Consider the following 19,586-nt stretch of genomic DNA (forward strand, 5'->3'; position numbering starts at 1 on the left):
CACCTCTGTGTATTATCTGCAGTGCATTAACTGAAGTTACTAGATGATTTTTTTTCTTCTTAGTCAAGTGCTTTCAAAGGGTGTTTTCTATCACATTGTTACTTATCTACAATCTATCAAGAACAGAAGCAGTGCAGTAATGATATAGTACCTTACTTTTCATGCTCCGGGAATGTATTATTTATGGCCTATGAAATTGAGTTTCACTCAAGTATTACATCTTTCTTCTGATGTAAATAATGAATGCTGTCTTGAATAAAAAAAATTGTGTGGTCATTACTAGAAAATAGTAACTATTATTATTGTTAATAGTACTAATAACAAATATTGTTTTAGTTCCAAGCCACCGTAAAAGAAGGAGTCACAGGAGTGATAGTGAATTTAACTGTTGAAGACCGAGATGACCCAGCAACAGGAGCCTGGAGAGCTGTGTACACCATTATCAATGGAAACCCAGGACAGAGTTTTGAAATCCATACCAACCCAAAGACCAATGAGGGGATGCTCTCTGTTGTCAAAGTAAGGACAATTTTCTTTTGTGTAATTTATTATTACTGTGAGGTGCATTACACATGAAAAGGACCAACTACTGGAATTCTCAAGTCGAAAGTATATTATTGGCTTGCAGTTCAGTTTAGGCAATACATGTCACTCCTTTTGTGTTACAATAACACAATAACCCTGCTTACTGAAAGCTAGTATCTCTGCTACTATGCTAGAGTACATGCTGTAGTTTTGTCGTGTGGCTATATATACACAAAATATGAGACAGAGACCACACAACTTGTCTGTTGCTGAACTTTGACCAGACAGCAGGATGTATCCAATGATGGTGATGGAGGTGCTGTCCTTTGTGGCTAATTCTGTCACTTTTACAAGCTTGGATGAATGTTATATATGCTCTTCGCATCTGGTACTCTGATTTCTTGGTGTGTCTTACAGCCTTTAGACTACGAGATCTCAGCATTCCACACACTGCTGATCAAAGTAGAAAACGAAGACCCGCTGGTTCCAGACATAGCCTACGGCCCCAGTTCGACAGCAACAGTTCAGATCACTGTTTTGGATGTAAATGAAGGCCCTGTTTTCCACCCAGACCCAATGACGGTAACCAAACAAGAAAACAGCCCCATAGGCAGTGTTGTGTTAACAGTAAACGCCACAGATCCAGATACCTTGCAACACCAGACGATTCGGTAAGTGCAATATTCTAAGTCTACCAAAAAGTGAATATAAATGTCTGTTGTGCCTGAAGAGCTTGGCTGTTAGTACCACATTAAATTAAATTAATTTGGGATCCGGATAATAAGAAGTGAGGATTTCTTTTTCAGAATGAAGAGCTTCATTATCATGAAGACAAAGATCTACATTAGGCAGGTGGCAATAGTCTTCCAAGTATCAGGGGGTAGCCATGTTAGTCTGTATCCACAAAACCAGCAATGAGTCCAGTGGCACCTTACAGACTAACAGATTTATTTGGATATAAGCTTTCATGGGTAAAAACCACTTCTTCACTTGCCTGAAGTGTGGCACCCAGAACTGGACACAATACTCCATCTGAGACCGAACCTGAATAGAGTGGGACAACTACCTCCCTTGTCTTACATACAATACTCCTGTTAATACACCCCAGAATTATCTTAGCCGTTTTTGCAACTGCATCACATTGTTGATTCATATTCAATTTGTGATTCACTATAACCCCCAAGATCCTTTTCAGCAGTAATATTACCTACGCAGTTATTCTCCATTTTGTAGTTGTGCATTTGATTTTTCCTTCCTAAATGCAGTACTTTGCACTTGTATTGATTGAATTTCATTCATACCAATTGTCCAGTTTACCAAGGTCCATTTGCATTTTTATCCGATCATCCAAAGTGCTTGCAACTCCTCCCAGCTTGGTGTTATCCATACATCTTATAAGCATACTCTCCACTCAATTATCCAAGTCATTAATGAAAATATTAAATAGTTTCAGACCCAGGACAGACATCTAAGGGAGCCTACAAGATTTGCTGTCCTAGTTTGACAGTGAACCAATCAACACTAATCTATAATTCCTCGTGTCCTCTTTGTTCCCTTTTTTAAAGATGGGTACTATGTTTGCTCTCATCCAGTCCTCTGGGTCCGCACCTGTCCTCCATGGGCTTCCTGAAGATAATTTCTAGTGGTTGCAAGAATGTTTCAATTAGTTCCTTAATGCATCCTAGGGTGAATTTCATCAGGCCCTGCTGGCTTGAATACATCTGACTTATCTAAATACTCTTTAACCTGCTATTTCCCTGTTTTGGCTTGCATTCCTTCCCTCTTGTTGTTAATATTATGTTGAGCATCTGGTCACAATTAACCTTTTTAATGAAGACTGAAGCACAATAGGCATTAGGCCCCTCAGCCTTTACCTGTTATTAGGTCTCCATCCCCCTAAAAAGTGGGCCTACATTTTTCTTTGTCTTTTGCTTGCTCCTAGTGTATTTCTAGAACAAATTCTTATTGCCTTTTATGTTCCTTGTTAGATGTAACTCATTTTTTGTCTTGGCCTTTCTGATTTTGTCCCTACATGCTTCTGCTATTCTTTTGTATTCATCCAAAGTAAATTGTCCATATTTCCACTTTTTGTAAGATTTCTTTTTGATGTTCAGGTTATTAAAAAGCTCCTGATGGAGCCATATTCATTTCTTCCTATTCTTCCTGCCTTTCCTTCACATGAAGCTTGTTCCTGTTGTGTCTTCAATATTGTCTCTTTGCAAAACTGAACTCTTTTTCCCCCTTAGATATGCTCCCTTAGATATGGGACTTTATCTACCTGTTCTCTGAGTTTGTTCAAGTCTGCTTTTTTGAAGTTCATTTTCCTTATTGTTCTGTTCCGTTCTTCTTCCTTTCCTCAAAATAATGAAATCTATCATTTCATGATCACTTTCACTTAAATTGTCTTCCAAGATCAGATTCAAAGCCAGTTCCTCCCTGTTTGTCAGAATCAAGTCTTAAATGGCTGTCCTTGGTTACTTCCTCCACCTTCTGAAACAATAAGTTGCCCCCAATACATTCTAAGAATTTGCCAAAGATTTTGTGTTTTGCTGTATTTCTTATCCAACAGATGTCTGAGTAGTTAATGCCCCTCACCCCTCATTACTTACTAAATTTGGATATTTGTTGTTTGTTCTAGAAATGCCTCATCCATTTCCTCCTCCTGATTTGGTGGTCTCAAATAGACCCTTACCATGTTTAGTTTCCCCATTAATCTTCACCCAGAGACATTTAACTGGCCAGCCTTTCACCTCCTCCTGGACCTCAGAACAACTTTATATATTCTTGATGTATAAAGCAACACTTCCTCTTTTTTTCCGCTTCCTGTCCTTCCTGAGCAAGCGATATGGCTCTATAGCAATATTCTAGTTATGAGGTTTATCCCCCACCAAGTCTCAGTGATGCCAATTAAGTTACAATTTAACTTGTGTACTAAGCCTTCCAGTTCTTCCTGTTTATTCCCCATACCCCTTGCAGTTGCATGTAGACTTTTTAGATGTTAAGCAGATTCCCCCACTCTTCCATTTTGTCGCTTCTATGACACTATTGTCATTTTTCATTCCTTCCAGCTGCATCTTCTCGCCCTCTATCAAGGTCACCTTTTTATACCTACTGGTAGGCTTTTATCACTTGGCCCCTTTTGAGCCTAGTTTAAAGCCATCTTCTCTAGGTTGGGTAGTCAGTGTCCAAAAATACTCTTCCTCTTCTTGGTCAGGTGGACCTGATCTCTTCCCAGCAGTCCTCCTTTTCAGAATAGCACCCCATGGTCGAGGAAGGCAAAGACGTCCTGTCAACACCATCTGTACAGCTTTGCACTCATCTCCAGGGTGCATGTGTCTCTGCCTAGGCCCTTACCCTCAACTGGGAGAATGGAAGAGACACTTATCTGCACCCCCACCTCCTTCACCCATGCTCCCAGAGCCCTGTAGTCCATGATGATGTGCTCAGGATCAGACCTGACAGTATCTGCAAATTAAAGAAACAAACAAACAAAAAACAACCATTACCTCTCTGCCTTTTTCTGCTGAAGAACCCAGCAGGTTCACTCCCTTAGTCTTCCAGTGGCCTTCATCCCAGCAGCTAAATCTTACCAGCCACAGGGAACTTGTGTGCTTTTTAAAGCTTGGGCCGCACATGCACTCTCAAATGGAATGGGTGACTCACCCTTTCTCATTCAGCCACCATAATCTCTGGCCTAGTAAAAAAAAAATTGCATTGCCCTCACTTCAAAGAGCCCCACTTGTATTCAGGTGTTAACCCACCTAACTGCAGGGTGATCTAGCCCAGACAGTCAGCAACTGAGCTTAGATTTCAACCACACAGCAAACCAGTAAACTAACCCAGAGTCCTACTAACCTGGATGACAAGATCCTAGCACAGAAAAGTGCTAATTTTTTCCCCATCAAAGTTAATTAATAGCAGGAAGACAGAAACCCCCTGAGATATTCAGCAGCTGGCTAACTCCCTTAGCTGTCTTCCTCTCACCAGCCACATGATGATGTCTTCTGTACTATAGAAATATAATTCCATACATATACTCTGTCTCTGAGGAACAGAGTTGGCTATTATTAAGTGCTGCCATCTTCTCATATTTAAAAATGGAGAATCAATTTTAAAGCTATTTTATGACATCTGATTGCTATTTTCTGGTCTGAATCTCTTGAGACCACAGCCTATATTAGGCAGCTTATGATGATGATCTACCAGTGTTCTGGGAAGGCTCGTGTGGAAAGAGGGAAATAATTTTTCCAGCCCAAAAAAGCAGATTATTTTTACAGTTAAAAACGGTTCCTGGAGTCTCTGGTGAACTGGATGAAAATTTAGAAAGAACACACAAGTCATACAATGATGTTAGTCTCAAAATCGTATTTTCTTTGAAATAACGTTAACTCTACCTTCCTGCATATCAGAGGAGGAGTTTCAATCAGATGCTTAGACACTTGAGCTGGATGAGGGAAGCAAAACTGGGTGGAGCGAGGATGTAGAATGCAGAAAGGAGGACCAGAGGCTGTAGCCTGGGGAGTCCCTCTACAGATCAGCTGCCTTGTCAGTTATTAAAGATTGAGAGGGTGCATGTGAGGAGAAAAATCAGTGAGCAGCCACTCTTTGTAATATGCTTCCCAGAAGAATTTCCAGTTAGAAATGGAGCCTTGTTGCAGGGCATTGAAAATGAATGGCAGAAAGGTGCCATAGAATAATGTAAGAGGGATTAAGAAACATTGTGCTCTGATTTCCCTATGGATTCTCTTGGGCAGTGCAGTCTGTGACCCCTTCTCCCGAGTCCTTACCGCATGAGGTTGCAAACACCATTTGCATGAAGGAAGAATGCAGTTTTGACTTTATGATAAACTTCATGGAGGTTTAGAAGTCATTTTTTTACCCTTCTCTATTTCCTTTTTTTCCATGAGAGGGAGCAACAAGGCCATGGATAAGCTCTGTAGCTCAAGGGGGTTGGCCCGCTCCTGTATTCCTTGTTTGCCATACACTCCAGGCAAAGTCAATTGAATCTTTGAGTGCCCAGTGATTGCAAGGCAGGCACGCAGGCTCTACCAAAAGGGAGCTAGGTAAATTCATGGAGGAGAGGTCCATCAATGGCTATTGGCCAGGAGGGGCAGGGATGGTGTCCCTAGCCTCTGTTTGCCAGAAGCTGGGATTGGGTGACAGGGCATGGATCACTAGATGCTAACCTGTCTGTTCATTCCCTTTGGGGCACCTGCCATTGGCCACTGTCAGAGGACAGGATACTGGGCTCGATGAACCTTTGGTCTGACCCAGTTTGGCCATTCTTATGTTCTTATGTACCTGTAGAGACCACAATGCCAATCCATGTGTGGATTTGTCCATCATCACAAGAGTTGTTTAGAAGTGACTGGTCACTTCTTACGGAAAATGAGTCTATGGGTCATTAATGAAATTCAGTGTAAATAAGCATGTATCAGCATAGTGTTGTGAAGGACTGGACTGAGAGGTGGGGATTAAAATGATGTGAAGATGAATTTAAACAGGTAAGAGTACTCAACATTTAATGTAGGGGAGAAAGGTAACACATATAATTAAAGATTTCAATTCCCTGCATCATCTCAAAAACATCTAGTTAATAGACTATGAATATTTTGTTTTTCTGTATCAAGAGTACCTGTAAACGTTGTCACTTAAAAATCAGATTATCTGAAGGATAGATCTTAACTGATGTCATTTCCCCTGTTTTTTAAATGTATTTATTTATTGAATGCATTTTTAGCCATTCATTTCATTTTAGTCTTTGCTCCGGAGAATTCTTATTTCATTCACTATTGTCATAGCTTTCTGTTGATGGATGGAAAAGAGCTGTGGAATTTCTATCACGTCAGATTCAGCAATATGACCCTCACGTGCATTATTCAAAGCCTGACTCATGTAGAAAAAAAGTCCCATATTCCCTTTGGTGTTGGTATTGAGTTTAGCATATACAGGGCTAAATTTATTGACAGTTTTAAGTATTTTCATGGGAGCTATTTGATAAGAAAAGGCTCATTAATTATTTGCAATGTTTGATCTTGTTCTGCTAAGAGAGCAGCCCCAAGAGAATAGGGAGTATACGTGAAATGGGTTAAGAAAATCATGCAGTAGGTTTTTCTTATAATCCTGAATCTGTTATCTGTACTTCTGAACAAGACTTGCTGATTTTGCCAATTTTTTTAATGATTATGTTGGGAATGAAAATTATAGGTGGTATTAGTGGATCACTGGGAATTCTAGTTTGCTTTTCAAATAGCGTATGCAGGCAGCTAAACAGCATAAATCTTTTTGCAATCTACCACTAGTCAAAACCTGCAGCAGAGGACTCCTGAAATTCTGAATAATAATAGTTCATAAGCTAAATGAAAGGTTCCCAGAGCCCACAACTTAATGTGGACAATATTGGCACTGCCAAAAATTGGAATTTTCTTTTACCCAAAAGAGATGTTTTCTTCTCTCATGCTGAACATCCAGAAAAAGCACAACAATGAGGTAGAGGGCCGAGAGTGGATAGTGATTAGTAAGCCTTAGTGGACAAGTGCAAGTCTCAGTTTGTGTGTGCATGCCCACATCCCTGATCCATATGTGTCTGTGCGAACCGTATGCCCACATCCCTGATCCATGCATCCATTATTCCCAACAAAATACATATGTCAGTTGCAAAATGTATGTCTGTACAGATAGAGGTATGAGGAGTTTTGTTCACGTCACCCACCTTTGTTTTCAGTGTATTGCAACTAATGTATGAGACCATTCGGGGCCAAAAAGGTATTTTCAATTTGCTGTACCTACAATTAGGAGGTGCTGGTAGCTATTAGTAATGACCACTAACATAGTGTAACAACTACACTTTAAAAACCATGAATATAACACAAAGAAACATTTCTGTATCATGGTTCCAAATCAAACTGAATCTATTGTTTGAGCACCAAATATCTGAATCTGATTTAAATGACTTGTCTCTTTGGAAAACGTAGCTTGCCTTATAAAGATTCCTATAGGCATCTGTATTTTTGAGACAATTTTCCTTCTAGTTCTTCAGTCTGAAGTATTCAAAGACTCCAAGTATTTGCAAGAATCAAAACCCATATACCTGTAGGTCTAGATGTCAGTATGCATATGGTTAGCAGTGCACCTGCATTAACATTCAAGGGAAGTTATTAGAGTTATAAACATCATACTGGGAACTAAAACTCACAACCATACACTTCAGGATCCAAGTCCAATTGTGCCCTTAGTTACATCTGATTAGATCTAGAGTAGTTTTAATTTCAAGCCAGGCCTTGGACAATCATGTCCTGATCTGGAGTCAATGAAAAGGCTCCCCTTGAGTACAGTGGGATTTGAATCAAGCCCTCAAAACAAGAACCGGTAGACAAAACCAACAGAGTTTCTCCCCATTTACACTAATGTAACTGAGAGCAAAATTTTGTCCCTCTGTGTTCACAGGGAGAAAGCAATGGAACCATTTAACGTACAATTGAAATTCTAAGACTGATTAACCTATATTAACCTATATTTTCTTCTGAAGTATTCAGTTCCTTCTACAGCTTCCAACTTTTTATAACAATAATAATAAATAATAATAATAAATCCAGAAGCCCCCTTATTAATTATAATCCAACAACTTATTAATAGACTGATAATGAAGTTTCTCAAATTTGATTTCTTAATCAGGGATTACTGTTATTTTTGTGCCAGATTTAAGAGTTTAATTTTGGGTGCCTCTTTCCCACCTCTGAAATTTTAATCAGAAGTTTCAAGGGTATGTGTCAATGCAAAGTTAAAGGCCAAATTTAATAACATTTTCTATCTTGGGAAATTAAAAGAAGAGCTTTGCTTTCTGAAATCCATTATTAACAGTAGATCTTAATTAAACATAGTTACCAGCCTTAATAATTTGTCTGCATGGAGAGATCAAGTTTTGTCATTTCTTTGCTCTTTGGATTCAACAAGTTCCGGAATAACCATAGTTAGACTTCAAACTAAGTGTAAATAAGTTGTTTACTGCAGCGTACTTATAATTTTTAATTAAAGCAATGCTCTCTGGTTTCATGTTTTATCATGGCAATATATTTTTATTACCTACTCTGCTCTAGGATTTTTAATTATTTATGTAAGTATATTATTGCAACTTTCATTCTTGGTAAGTGATGTGACTGGTTGCTGTAGAAACATCTCCAGGAAAAAAAATAGTTTATGGAATACAGCATGTATAATTAATTAAATAACAACATTAAAATGGCTTTAATTCCTATCTGAAAGATGTATGTGAAGCTGGAGTGCTTAGAAATAGAACCCATGCTAGAATGAGGCTCATAGGAATGGAAACTTTGTCAAAATTATATGCAGTAATTTTGGCAACTCATCTGTAGTCAATCCCAGTTGATGCCATATAATATCAAGGAAGTCTGAATAGATAGCTGAAGGCCCACTGTCATAGTTTGTACAGCACCTAACACAATGCGGTCCTGATTCATAACTTGGGCTCCTAAGTACAATAATACAAATGAATTAATAAATAAGAAGAATATTGAGGAAGTCTCAGCTGCATTACGTTGAAAGGCAATGTGGCTATTTTACAATAAATTTGACATGTTAACAATCTTAAGATCTGATTCTGATCTCACTTACAATGCGTTTGAAGTCAGTGGAAATACACCAATATGAAACCAGAATATCTCCAGTGGCTTTGGTGGTATGGCTCCTGATTTATATTAGTGGAATTGAGATCATAATCAGTACTTGCAGTTCATAGCATGATTTCCAAACAACAGCTGTCTATGTTGAAATGTAAAACAGACTTTGTTTTACTTCTTATACTGGACTTGAGCCTTAGAGCAAAACACTGACAAATTCTAATGGGGCTTCTTTCTTGAATAACAGACTGTGAAAGTAATATTGCTGAGCCCTGGTCTACAAACTTATGTTGGTATAACTACGTCACTCAGGGATGTGGAAAACCCATCCCCCTACGCAGCACAGGGATATCAACCAAACTCCTGGTTGAGACAGTTCTAGGTCGATGGGAGGTCTTCTCTTGTTGACATCGCTATCGCCTCTCAGAGAGGTGAAGCCCTCCCGTTGGCACACATAACATCTTCACTAAGTGCTACACAGCTGCAGTGCTGTAAGTGTTGACAAGTCCTGAGTTTCTCAGACAATGAGTTAAAGAATGATACTCATTTCTTAATATCTTTGTTCAAAGTGCAGCCGGGCAGCGTAGTATCTACTAAGTCCATTGGTGGTTACTTTTAGAAGTGAGCCAGATTTGGCTCTGTTCCATCTTCAGAAACCTAGAGTCAGGGCCTAGTGCAATCCACTGAAGTCAGTGGAGATCCTCCAGAGTTATGCTGGTGTAAGTGAAAACTGCCATGTTTCATCTTTGAAAAGATGGAGTGGTTTCCTAAAGGCCTGTAAGATAGTGTTGAGATTACATTAAATGTGAAATCTGCAAGCTCGGTGAGTTCATCGTGACTCCCAAACATTGGAGAAACTAAGCAGAATTCAGTGGAATAAAGTAAGAAATGATTTACATCTGTTATTCCCATTTGTGCTGCCAGTTACTAGTTTATATGTAGTGAAATCAGAAGCCATGCATCATTAAACTAATTCAAGAAATGTATTTCATTCTGTTCTGCAAGTTGGGTTTTTTCAAGCAAATCTGAGCACCCTATGTCCAAGAATGATGAGACTTCAAACAACATTCCTCGCCAACTGTTAAGGGATTAATTTTGCATACTCTGATGCATACTGAGTCTTTTTAAGACACACTTTTATTGTAGGCACGGGTCAATAAACTTGCTTTAGGTTGCACTGCAGTCATTTTAAGGAAGTACTGTATAATGAGAGAGGGACAGCAAGTCTCAAGCTAAGAGTGCATGCTTATGAAGTAATACACGCAGTCCTTGTTAAATTTGTCTTCTAGAGTCAGAAAGTGTTGTCTTTGGACCCCTAACATCAGGAGATTGTTTTCCTTATACAGATAGAAAAATAGATCTTATTTTTAAAAATTAATGGCTGAGCCATACTCTCAGTATGCAGCACCAGGGTTTTTCATTTTAAGTTATACCCAAGAGCATCTTGAGTTAGCTCTGCAGCTGTATTTATGGCCTGTCCAAAATCCACACCCTGGGAATTCGGAGCGCATCTCTAAATCTGAAGATGATGTATATTGGGGAGTACAAACTGCTTTAAAAATAATGGAGATGGAGAGCGAAATCATGAAAACTTGGCCTAAGGTACAAGTAATTCCTATGCTCCCCTTCCTGCCATGATCTTTGAAACACAAAGCATTGCCTCCAGAGAAGCTAATTGTAGCAGTGGAATCCAGAGATGGGGGAGTGGAAGAGGCTTGAATCACCTCATTTTGAAAGAAACAGTCCTGCCCATTCCTTCATGCTAGAGAGGAAATTCTTTCAGACCACCCTTCAGAACAGCATTTTCACTGAAAACCTTTTCTTGTATGTGGTTATAGTAGCAGTGTAAGTATAATAAGTGAGATGTATTGTGGTATTGTTGTAATACTAATACTCAGAGAGGAGAAACTTTGAATGAAAGATTCATGTTCATTGCTCCTTGGTAATCTGAATGAACTGGCATGTGTCTTTCATTTATTAAGTGGTGAGATAAATATACAATTCTTTCCCTGTGTAACAAACTGTTTAGACTAACAGTAAAATGAGAAAAGGAGTGAAGATATTCAGATTGGAGCGGCTTCTAGAAAGGGATGGGTATGCTTGATTCTCTTTACATACCACTTTTACATGTATAACTGAAGTGGGGTTATGAGGCGTGAGAGGAAAATTGGGTCCAATATCTATCAGTGTTTCTCCTGTTCTGAGAATTATTTGTAGCTACGGGGCATTTGGCTGGCACTGCCTGGAGAGATCACACACTTTGAATTAACTGTGAGGAAAAGCTGGCAAGAGAATCTCTCTGGTGGAAACAAACTAGTGAAATGAAACTGAAGAGAATTAATGGCTGGAGTAAAATCCTTAGGATGGAGAGAATTTAAAAATCTGCCGGATCTGGAATTCAAGTCCTACCAGAGCTGTGAAAGGAGGCTGAAAATGACCACACAGGTGAGGAACCCGGACATGTCATCTGCACTTCACACACCACCACTACCATCAGACATTCTCCTCAACCTTAGAGCTGGACAAAGCGATAAGTTCCACCAGAGAGACGAATCTCACCCCAAGTGCATGAGGCAATCTCACCCCAAGTGCATGAGAGTCTCTTTCCTGCAAGAGTGTAAAGGATTAAGCAGTCTTAATTAATCAGACAAATAAAAAGCCAGACTCTGAGGGTTAAATCATTGCAAGAAGGGAACGAATAATTTGTTGTGGAAACAAAGATTGCCCTGTGTTTATCAATGTACTGTCATGCCCTGAAAATGAGGCCGTGGTTCCACACTCCCTGAAGCATTGTTGGGTACTCCTTTATGGATGTTCTGTGGGCTTGTAAGCCAGGGATAAAGGAAAGATGATGAAGAACATACGATAGGCTTCTGTCTGCCATTTGCTGCAGAGATTCCAATGAAGATGAGCCAAAGCGGGAATAAATGCTGCTCTGGATCTCCTCCATGGATGCTTCTGACAAATCATGAGGGGAACCAGCCGATGGTACCATGGCTCTGGATGGAGCCACATTGGAAGTGGTGAGGGACAGTAGCAGAGGCAGGATTCATAGATCTGGAAGGTTCTTTCATAGACTGGGAACCTTCACATTATCTGAATTCCACAGGGCCTCAAGTCCCTTGTGGGAATATTTGGCAAGAGACTCCACATCTCCTCTCTGAGATGGCCTGCCCCTCCGTTCCACCCTTGCTGGTTTCTCCTCCATGGAAGGGGGTGATCAGACTCAGATACCCACTTGGCCTCTTTGTTTGTATCTTTAAAAACAACGGGCTTGAAGTTCTGAAGTTACCTCATGAGTAGCATGGAAGGAATTGAGAACAACATCTGCTCTAAGGATTAGAAGGATGCGTGAAAAAATTGCCCCTGGCCAAAATGCAGTGCGGGCCAGATCCTGGGGTCCCACTGACCAGTGCTCAGCACAAGTCAAGGTGCGGTGGGGGTGCACCTTTGAGCTTCCCTAATCCTGGGCTTGCTCTGCACTGTGTGCAGATTAGAGCAGTCTTCAGTCTTACCCGGGCTCCAAACAACAGCAGCAGCAGAGGAGCTGATATGGCACCAGGCCTTTATGAGCACAAAGATTCCCCAGTTATGCCCCTTTTACCTTGGCCACACCCCATGCACTTGCTACAATGAGCACAGTTATGGTGCAGAAGCTACCACAGTGGCTCCTTGTCAGCCAAGGATCACCCAATGCTGAAGGGTAATCCTCCGGTGGTAGTTAAACTGGGTTTAGGGCAGTTTTCCAGCAGGATAGCAGCATAAAGCTGGCTTAGTGAACCAGAAGATCTGGCTCACAGTCTGCTTTCCTGTAAGCCCTGTGGATGAACGCTGCAGAGGGAGTTCTCTGCTTCCATCTGTTGGTGAAACAGTGTGAAGAACAGCTGCAGAGCTGCTTCATCTGCATAAGATATATACCCAGAACTCTAGGTGGACGAACGAGCTCCAGAGGGGAAAGAGCAATCTGTTCCCAGCTGTGAGTGAGCAGGGAGAATGTACAGCTACAGAGAGCTTCATTTACATCAACTTTCTAACCCAGAATTCTTCTAGAGCCACCATAATGGTACAATAGCTCAGAATTGGTTGGATAATAGAATTGGACTGAGCAAAGGGGGAAAGATCCCTATCTTATGGCAAGGAGTATACCTGTAATGGCAAGAACTCTGTTCAAGAGTGCTATATACTACTGTTTATCTCCAGAGGATCCTATGCTGTTGAAGGGACTTCACTGTGAGAGGTGATGCAGAGGTGGCTCCATGATGAGGTGCAATGCAGGAAGAGTTCTTCACTAAAGCCTCAGAGGACAGTAGCACTCTAGGGAGGACCCTTGTAACCAGCTACTAAATAAAGCTGAGATCATGATAGCTGGGTTAGGTGGTAGAGCCTCAGGACAGGACCAGGCAGGACTTCCAAAGGGACTAGAGACAGGCCTACCTGAGCACACCTCAGGACCCTGGGACTATGCTACCCACTGACACCAAACTGTGAGTGGGGTTTAGCAGATGGGGCAGGGAGAAGTGATGTGATAACAGACATGTGCCTATGGGACAGTCACACTGGTAGGCAGGGAAACAAGCTAACGGACTATTGCCAAAGTCTCTATGGAGGAATGTTTTACTTACCATTCATTTAGATATGGCATTGCTGTGTTTTCCCAGGTTGATGCTGTTTTCCTTTCCCCTCTACTAAAGTTGTCCTTGTTTCATATGCAGACTTAGTGCTTGTGAGTGGGGAAGCATTGCCTATTAAGCATGCCCACAGAAAGTGTTCGGTAATCCCAGAAATTCTGTGGGTGGGGGAGTTGAAGCTGCTGATCTTTTTTTAGGTTTAAGAGAGACCCTTAGCTATTTGAACTCAGCCCTTGTTGCTGCCAGTAACACCTGGCAGAAGAGTTACATTCCTAAAATCTGAAATCGGCCTTACCTTGCCTATAAACATATTTAATGTGTTGTTAAAGTTACAGATGATAGACTTGAGAATGTGTTTTGTTTTCATGTAATCAGAATGGCTATCAAAACCAATATAAACCTCCCCTGATATTTCCCTAAGAGCTCCAAATTCTTGATTAACAAGGATGAATGTAACATTTTAAGGGGAGTCTAATTAGACCCTCCCCCCTCCCCCACAAAACAGCATTATTTCACATAATGTGTCAGTGCAGAGAAATAAATTGCTCTGAACCATGAAATTATAGGGCACATTTTTCATGTCACTGACTAAACAATATTGCAGTTCTCCTAGAGCAGTGTTTCCCAAACTTGGGACGCCCCTTGTTCAGGGAAAGCCCCTGGCGGGCCGAGCCAGATTGTTTACCTGCCACGTCTGCAGGTTTGGCCAATCGCTGCTCCCACTGGCCGCGGTTCACCACTGCAGGCCAATGGGGGCTGCGGGAAGTGGCAGCCGGTACGTCCCTCGGCCCGCACCGCTTCTCGCAGCCCCCATTGACCTGGAGCGGTGAACCGTGGCCAGTGGGAGCCACGATTGGCCAAACCTGAGGATGCGACAGGTAAACAATCCGGCCCGGCCTGCCAGGGGCTTTCCCTGAGCAAGCGGTGGCCCTAGTTTGGGAAATACTGTTCTAGAGAAATAAAACAATGGGATATATAAGTCACAAGTTATGCCTATCGTGCAAGTTAGATCCTGATAATAACTCACTTTGTCATTATTTTATGACGGTTAAAGAATAGAAAGACACTGAGGTGAAAAGTATCTTAGTTATTATATATTTGGATATTAAATGTAGGGACATTGTGTGAGGTGGTTGGGTCACTATGAAACTGGTGGTATATACTGCAGTTAATAGTTCGTGTTTCATTGAATTCTGGAGTTCCACACAGCCAAATTATAGTTGAAAAGTTCTAAAACACTTCCACTGTGCTCTTAAGGAAAGGTGTTTGTGTGATAATAAGTATAGAAGATAACTCACGAGACCACTGTTATTGTAAAGCAAAGGCCAGGCTGTAATAGTAAAAACAAAAACCTGAACAAGAGTTTGCTGTAGGACATCCATACTGAATGAGACCAATGGTCTGTCTAGTGCAGAATACTGTTTCCAACAGTGGTCAGAGAAAAATGCAATAAGCCCTTTGTCATCATTGTGTACTTCTCAACTGCCTTCTTTTGACCAGATCCATAATCAGAATTTTTATAACAGAAGAGTAGCTATTTTTCTGGTATTCATGTTCTAGGTGCACAAAAGGTGTGTTGGAATTCTTGCAGATCTCTTTGGCCTGGTTTGAAGATCCAAGAGATTCAGCTGGTGTCAATATCCTTCAGATAAATGTGGGTTCACTCATGTCTAGTATCCATGAGGTCAGGGTTGAAATTTTAGCCACTTGGAAAACAATGGCAAAACTCCCATTGAGTTCAGCGAGGCCGGGTCTCAGGTGTCTAGAAAAGAGCCGTTCCGAAACTCAGGTCTTCCACAATGCTGCACACAGTACTATAGCTGCTAGTGTTGCAGGTGCTGATCAGCCATGAATCACCCTGATCTGGGCACTTCTCAGAATCAAGCGTCCCATCTTCTTTCAAAATCACATGTGGCTATTCTTAGAATGGAATTTAAGTTCCGCTAGGAAATGGGTAGAAGGTTTTAGCACTCATTTTTCACTGAACAGAGCTCTTTGAAGTTACTGTAATAGAAAAAATCTTGCAGAGTTGAATTGGAATTTTCCTATTAACTGAGTAATAAGGGGCCCAGTTTCCGTAAAATAGTTTTGGCATGTAAGTGAAATTATGCACTTTGTTAAGCAGTGGCAACTCTGCACTTCCACACTTGGCTCAAACAGAATTCACCCATGAATCAAACTTTCTGTGGGTTTATGACCAACTTTGCTGTGCACACAGAGACATAATCCATGAACACGTAGGTAATTAATATCCATGTGGTACATTGTTTGCAGAGTCATATGATAATGGTGTCTATTATGCACATCTGGCTAGTCATCCGCGTGTTCAGGGCCTATTAAACACTGGGGCCATTTCAAAAATTCAATTTTTTTTCAATCAACTCACCAGATAAATGCTACATCCTTTCCCTTGCAAATATGATATTTCCTACATAATTCTGTCAGCGTAAACCCCAGGTTGGGTGAGATTCAGTCCTGAGCTAGTGATAGATTTGTTTTTAATACATAAAATGTTGCAGATTTAAAGTTTCTTACCTCATGACTCTGCAGGGCTATCAACAGGAACTTTATACTGTCAGAACAGGAGGCTTTCAGCTTCACAATGGAACACACAGCACTTGCTTCTGGCCCTGGAAGGATCGGAGTTACATCTTAAGTACTTTTAACAATTTTCCATAGCTTCCTTTGAGCCATGTAAAGTTGGAGTTGGGCTCTGGTAACTATGGTGTTTGACTTTATGGGGGAATGGATATAGAAAGAAATTCAATTCAATATTTACACCTCTTTAAAACATTCCTAAAATAGGTTTTCTGTAACAAATGTGGCACATACAGTGTCCCTCTTAAAATCTGCCCAAATTTGGCCAAATTATAAGGCTCTGAAAATTTCATTTTGCACATGGTCAGTCGAGGTGTGGTGGAGACTGGCAGCATTAGTCTCTAAAGATTCCATATGCACTGAGCATAGGAGATGTATGGGGATGGAGCGTGCCCAGTGCATAGGAGATGAATGAGGATGGGGTATGCTCCTGTTTCAATGGACTGTGCAATGGACACTACATCTACAGAGCGACAGAGCATATGCCATCCCAGGGCTGCAGAGATATGGGCCTTTTCCTGCAATTGCTCCTCCAGGCTGCTTGGGCCTGCTGGGGTGCCAGACACTTAAATTACAATTGGGATGATGGCCTCTCCTGTGTTTTGAGTGCTCCTGCTGCTGGTGCTCAGGGAGTTTTGATGAAAAAGAAGGAAACAGCCTCCCTCAAATGCAGAGAAATGAGCAGAGCTAAGGACAGGAGCAAGAAGCGGTCGGGGTTGTGGACAGGCGAGGAGGGCATAGGGACCAGGAGGTGGGCTCTGGGACAGGACCTGAAGGGAGTTACAGTAATAGCAAAGGAAGAAAGAGAGAGGAGCTGATGCAGGTAGGGGAAAGATAGGAACAAATTGGGGCAGAGATAGGAGGTTATTAAGGGCTGGATAGGAACCAAGCAGGAGTGTGGATAGAAGCAGAAGGGAACAGGGTAAGGCTGGGAGGAATGGGGGGAGAAGGGTTATAAAGCACACTCCCCTCCAGAACAGAAACTGGACCCAGGATTCCAGAGTTTCAACATTCCTCTGCTGTCTAACAAATAGCTGTGAAACCCACTGGGAAAGTGTGTGTCTCATTGCCCTCTAGTGGCTAGACCAACATAGAATACAACAGTCTTCTGCTACCTCTTACTCCTCTTACCTAATGGACTGTGTTGTGAATCTAATGGTTTCAGCACTGAAGATGGCCCCTGTGGTGGCCAGCAGGATTTCACTTGATAGTATTTCAATTTTTTTAATGTACTTTTAAAAAAAATAAAAACAATTTGCATTAAAAATGTTCAGAATAACATTAAAGTTGCAAAATCAAGCACTCAAAAGTTAGAAAATGCCAGGATTGCGTTGATCTTGCAATTTTAACTGTGCTTTGAAGATATAAAGTGCTAGAAAAATACTACATACTCTAAAAACTCAGGCCCTATGTGTCTTGAGTTGCGTACCTAAAATTAGCGGGCACTTTTGACAGCTTTGGCCTTAATGTCTTGAGGTCTCAGTTGTTCATGTATAAAACATGGACAATAATAGTCCCTCATTTCACAGGGGTGTTGTGAGCACAAATTCATTAATGTTTGTGAAGCAATCAGGTACTATGTTCAGACCAGAATAGAAAAGCCCATCGGGAAATTAATAATTTTGTATTCAGTGCAGGGTTTAATGTGCAGTAAACAAGGCTGGATATTTAATGATGAGGATAAAAAATAGAATTGAATAGTCACCCACTCAGTGAGCATCGTATATCCTGTGCACTGAATGAGTCAGGGTTCTTGTGAAATAAATAATAAGAGGTCCTGTAATTAAAGACTGTGTGAAATCCTAACCCCATAGAAGACAATGGAAGTTGTGCAGTTGACTCAGCTGGGACCAGGATTTCACCTTGTTTCATAAGGCATATGCAGAAAGGTGACAAATTAAAGCTGAACAGGCAGTCTTAATTCACTCATTTCCTATCATCTGAGTGCCTGATTTTGCTATGTTCTGTTAACACAGTAGAAATAGTATGTAGCATACTAATACATGCTTGCAATTACATATTTATAAAAGAAATAGTGTCAGATATCGCCATCCACCCCCTTCTACTCAGCTGTCAGTGATTAGTTAATTTCTTACAGGCATCACAACGGAGATAGCCTATCTATATTCATGACTGCACTGTGTACTTAAGCTAACAAGTGAGACACTCTCAAACTTTGTAACTGCTAGAAGGATGCGAGAATCATAGAATCATAGAACTGGAAGAGACCTCAAGAGGTCATCTAGTCCAGTCCCTTGCACTTGTGGCAGGACTAATTATTCTAGACCATTCCTGACAGGTGTTTGTCTAACTTGCTCTTAAAAATGTCCAATGATGGAGATTCCACAACCTCCCTAGGCAATTTATTCCAGTGCTTAAAGTCTTCAGTACCCACTCCCTTGCAAAGGATCATTTGCTTGTGAAAATATCCTGTCCTTTTTTTTGAAAAAAAACACATTTTTTGTTCAGAAATGCCTGTATATTATAGCTGTGGAATATACAAAGTGCCATGTTCTCAACCCACACCATGGGTAAAGCTTGTGCCCCTTTACCCATTGGCAAATCTAACAGAAATTAAATTATATTAGTATTCTTCTTCATTAATATTTAAACATGCAGCATCAAATTCAGTTTGTATATAAACCGGCAAAGTAATGGAAGTCACTCTAAACTTACACCAAGGTAACTGCCAGTAGAAATCTGGCCCTGACTACTTTTGTTCAACTTCTGGGAAGCCATATTTAATTTTCCTACAGGCCCAAAAGGGACAGCAGAATCAGAAAAAGCAATCTTTTCAGCACAACAAGCAATAACAAATATAACAAACTAGACTTGATAACATTATAAATAAAACAGCTAAAACATAGACACACAGAAACTTGAAAGATGGTAAGTGCTTGTCTTTTAGGGAGTGCATGAATTGTCTGAATATCTGGGAATCTCATCCAGATCAGAATTGGTAAATCACATTTTCCTTTTCAATTTTCATAATGAAAAAAGATAGTGAGTTAGACAAACAAAGACAACTGGTCTAAAGTCAGAGAAAAGATATGGCAGGACATTGTACATGTGGGCACCTACAATATTTAGAATAGAAACCTAGTGCAGTTTTCTGTACAGAATGTTGGGATGGACTTGGTCAGCTAAACATCTGATAGGATTTTGCCTACTTATTGTCACAATAAGAAAAAGGAGAAGA

The 19,586-nt window shown here is 40.7% G+C and overlaps 1 protein-coding gene across 1 annotated transcript in view; it reads left to right on the forward strand.

Annotated features, from left to right (window-relative positions):
* CDH13 (cadherin 13) overlaps positions 1-19,586 on the forward strand; it is a 786,172-nt gene that overhangs the window by 693,117 nt on the left and 73,469 nt on the right. Inside the window, exons 9-10 of the mRNA XM_073308069.1 lie at positions 337-519; positions 943-1,196. Coding sequence (XP_073164170.1) covers positions 337-519; positions 943-1,196 — 437 coding nt within the window. The remainder of the gene's footprint in view (positions 1-336; positions 520-942; positions 1,197-19,586) is intronic.

Source organism: Lepidochelys kempii, chromosome 12 (assembly GCF_965140285.1).
Source record: "Lepidochelys kempii isolate rLepKem1 chromosome 12, rLepKem1.hap1, whole genome shotgun sequence".
Taxonomy (NCBI): domain Eukaryota; kingdom Metazoa; phylum Chordata; order Testudines; family Cheloniidae; genus Lepidochelys; species Lepidochelys kempii.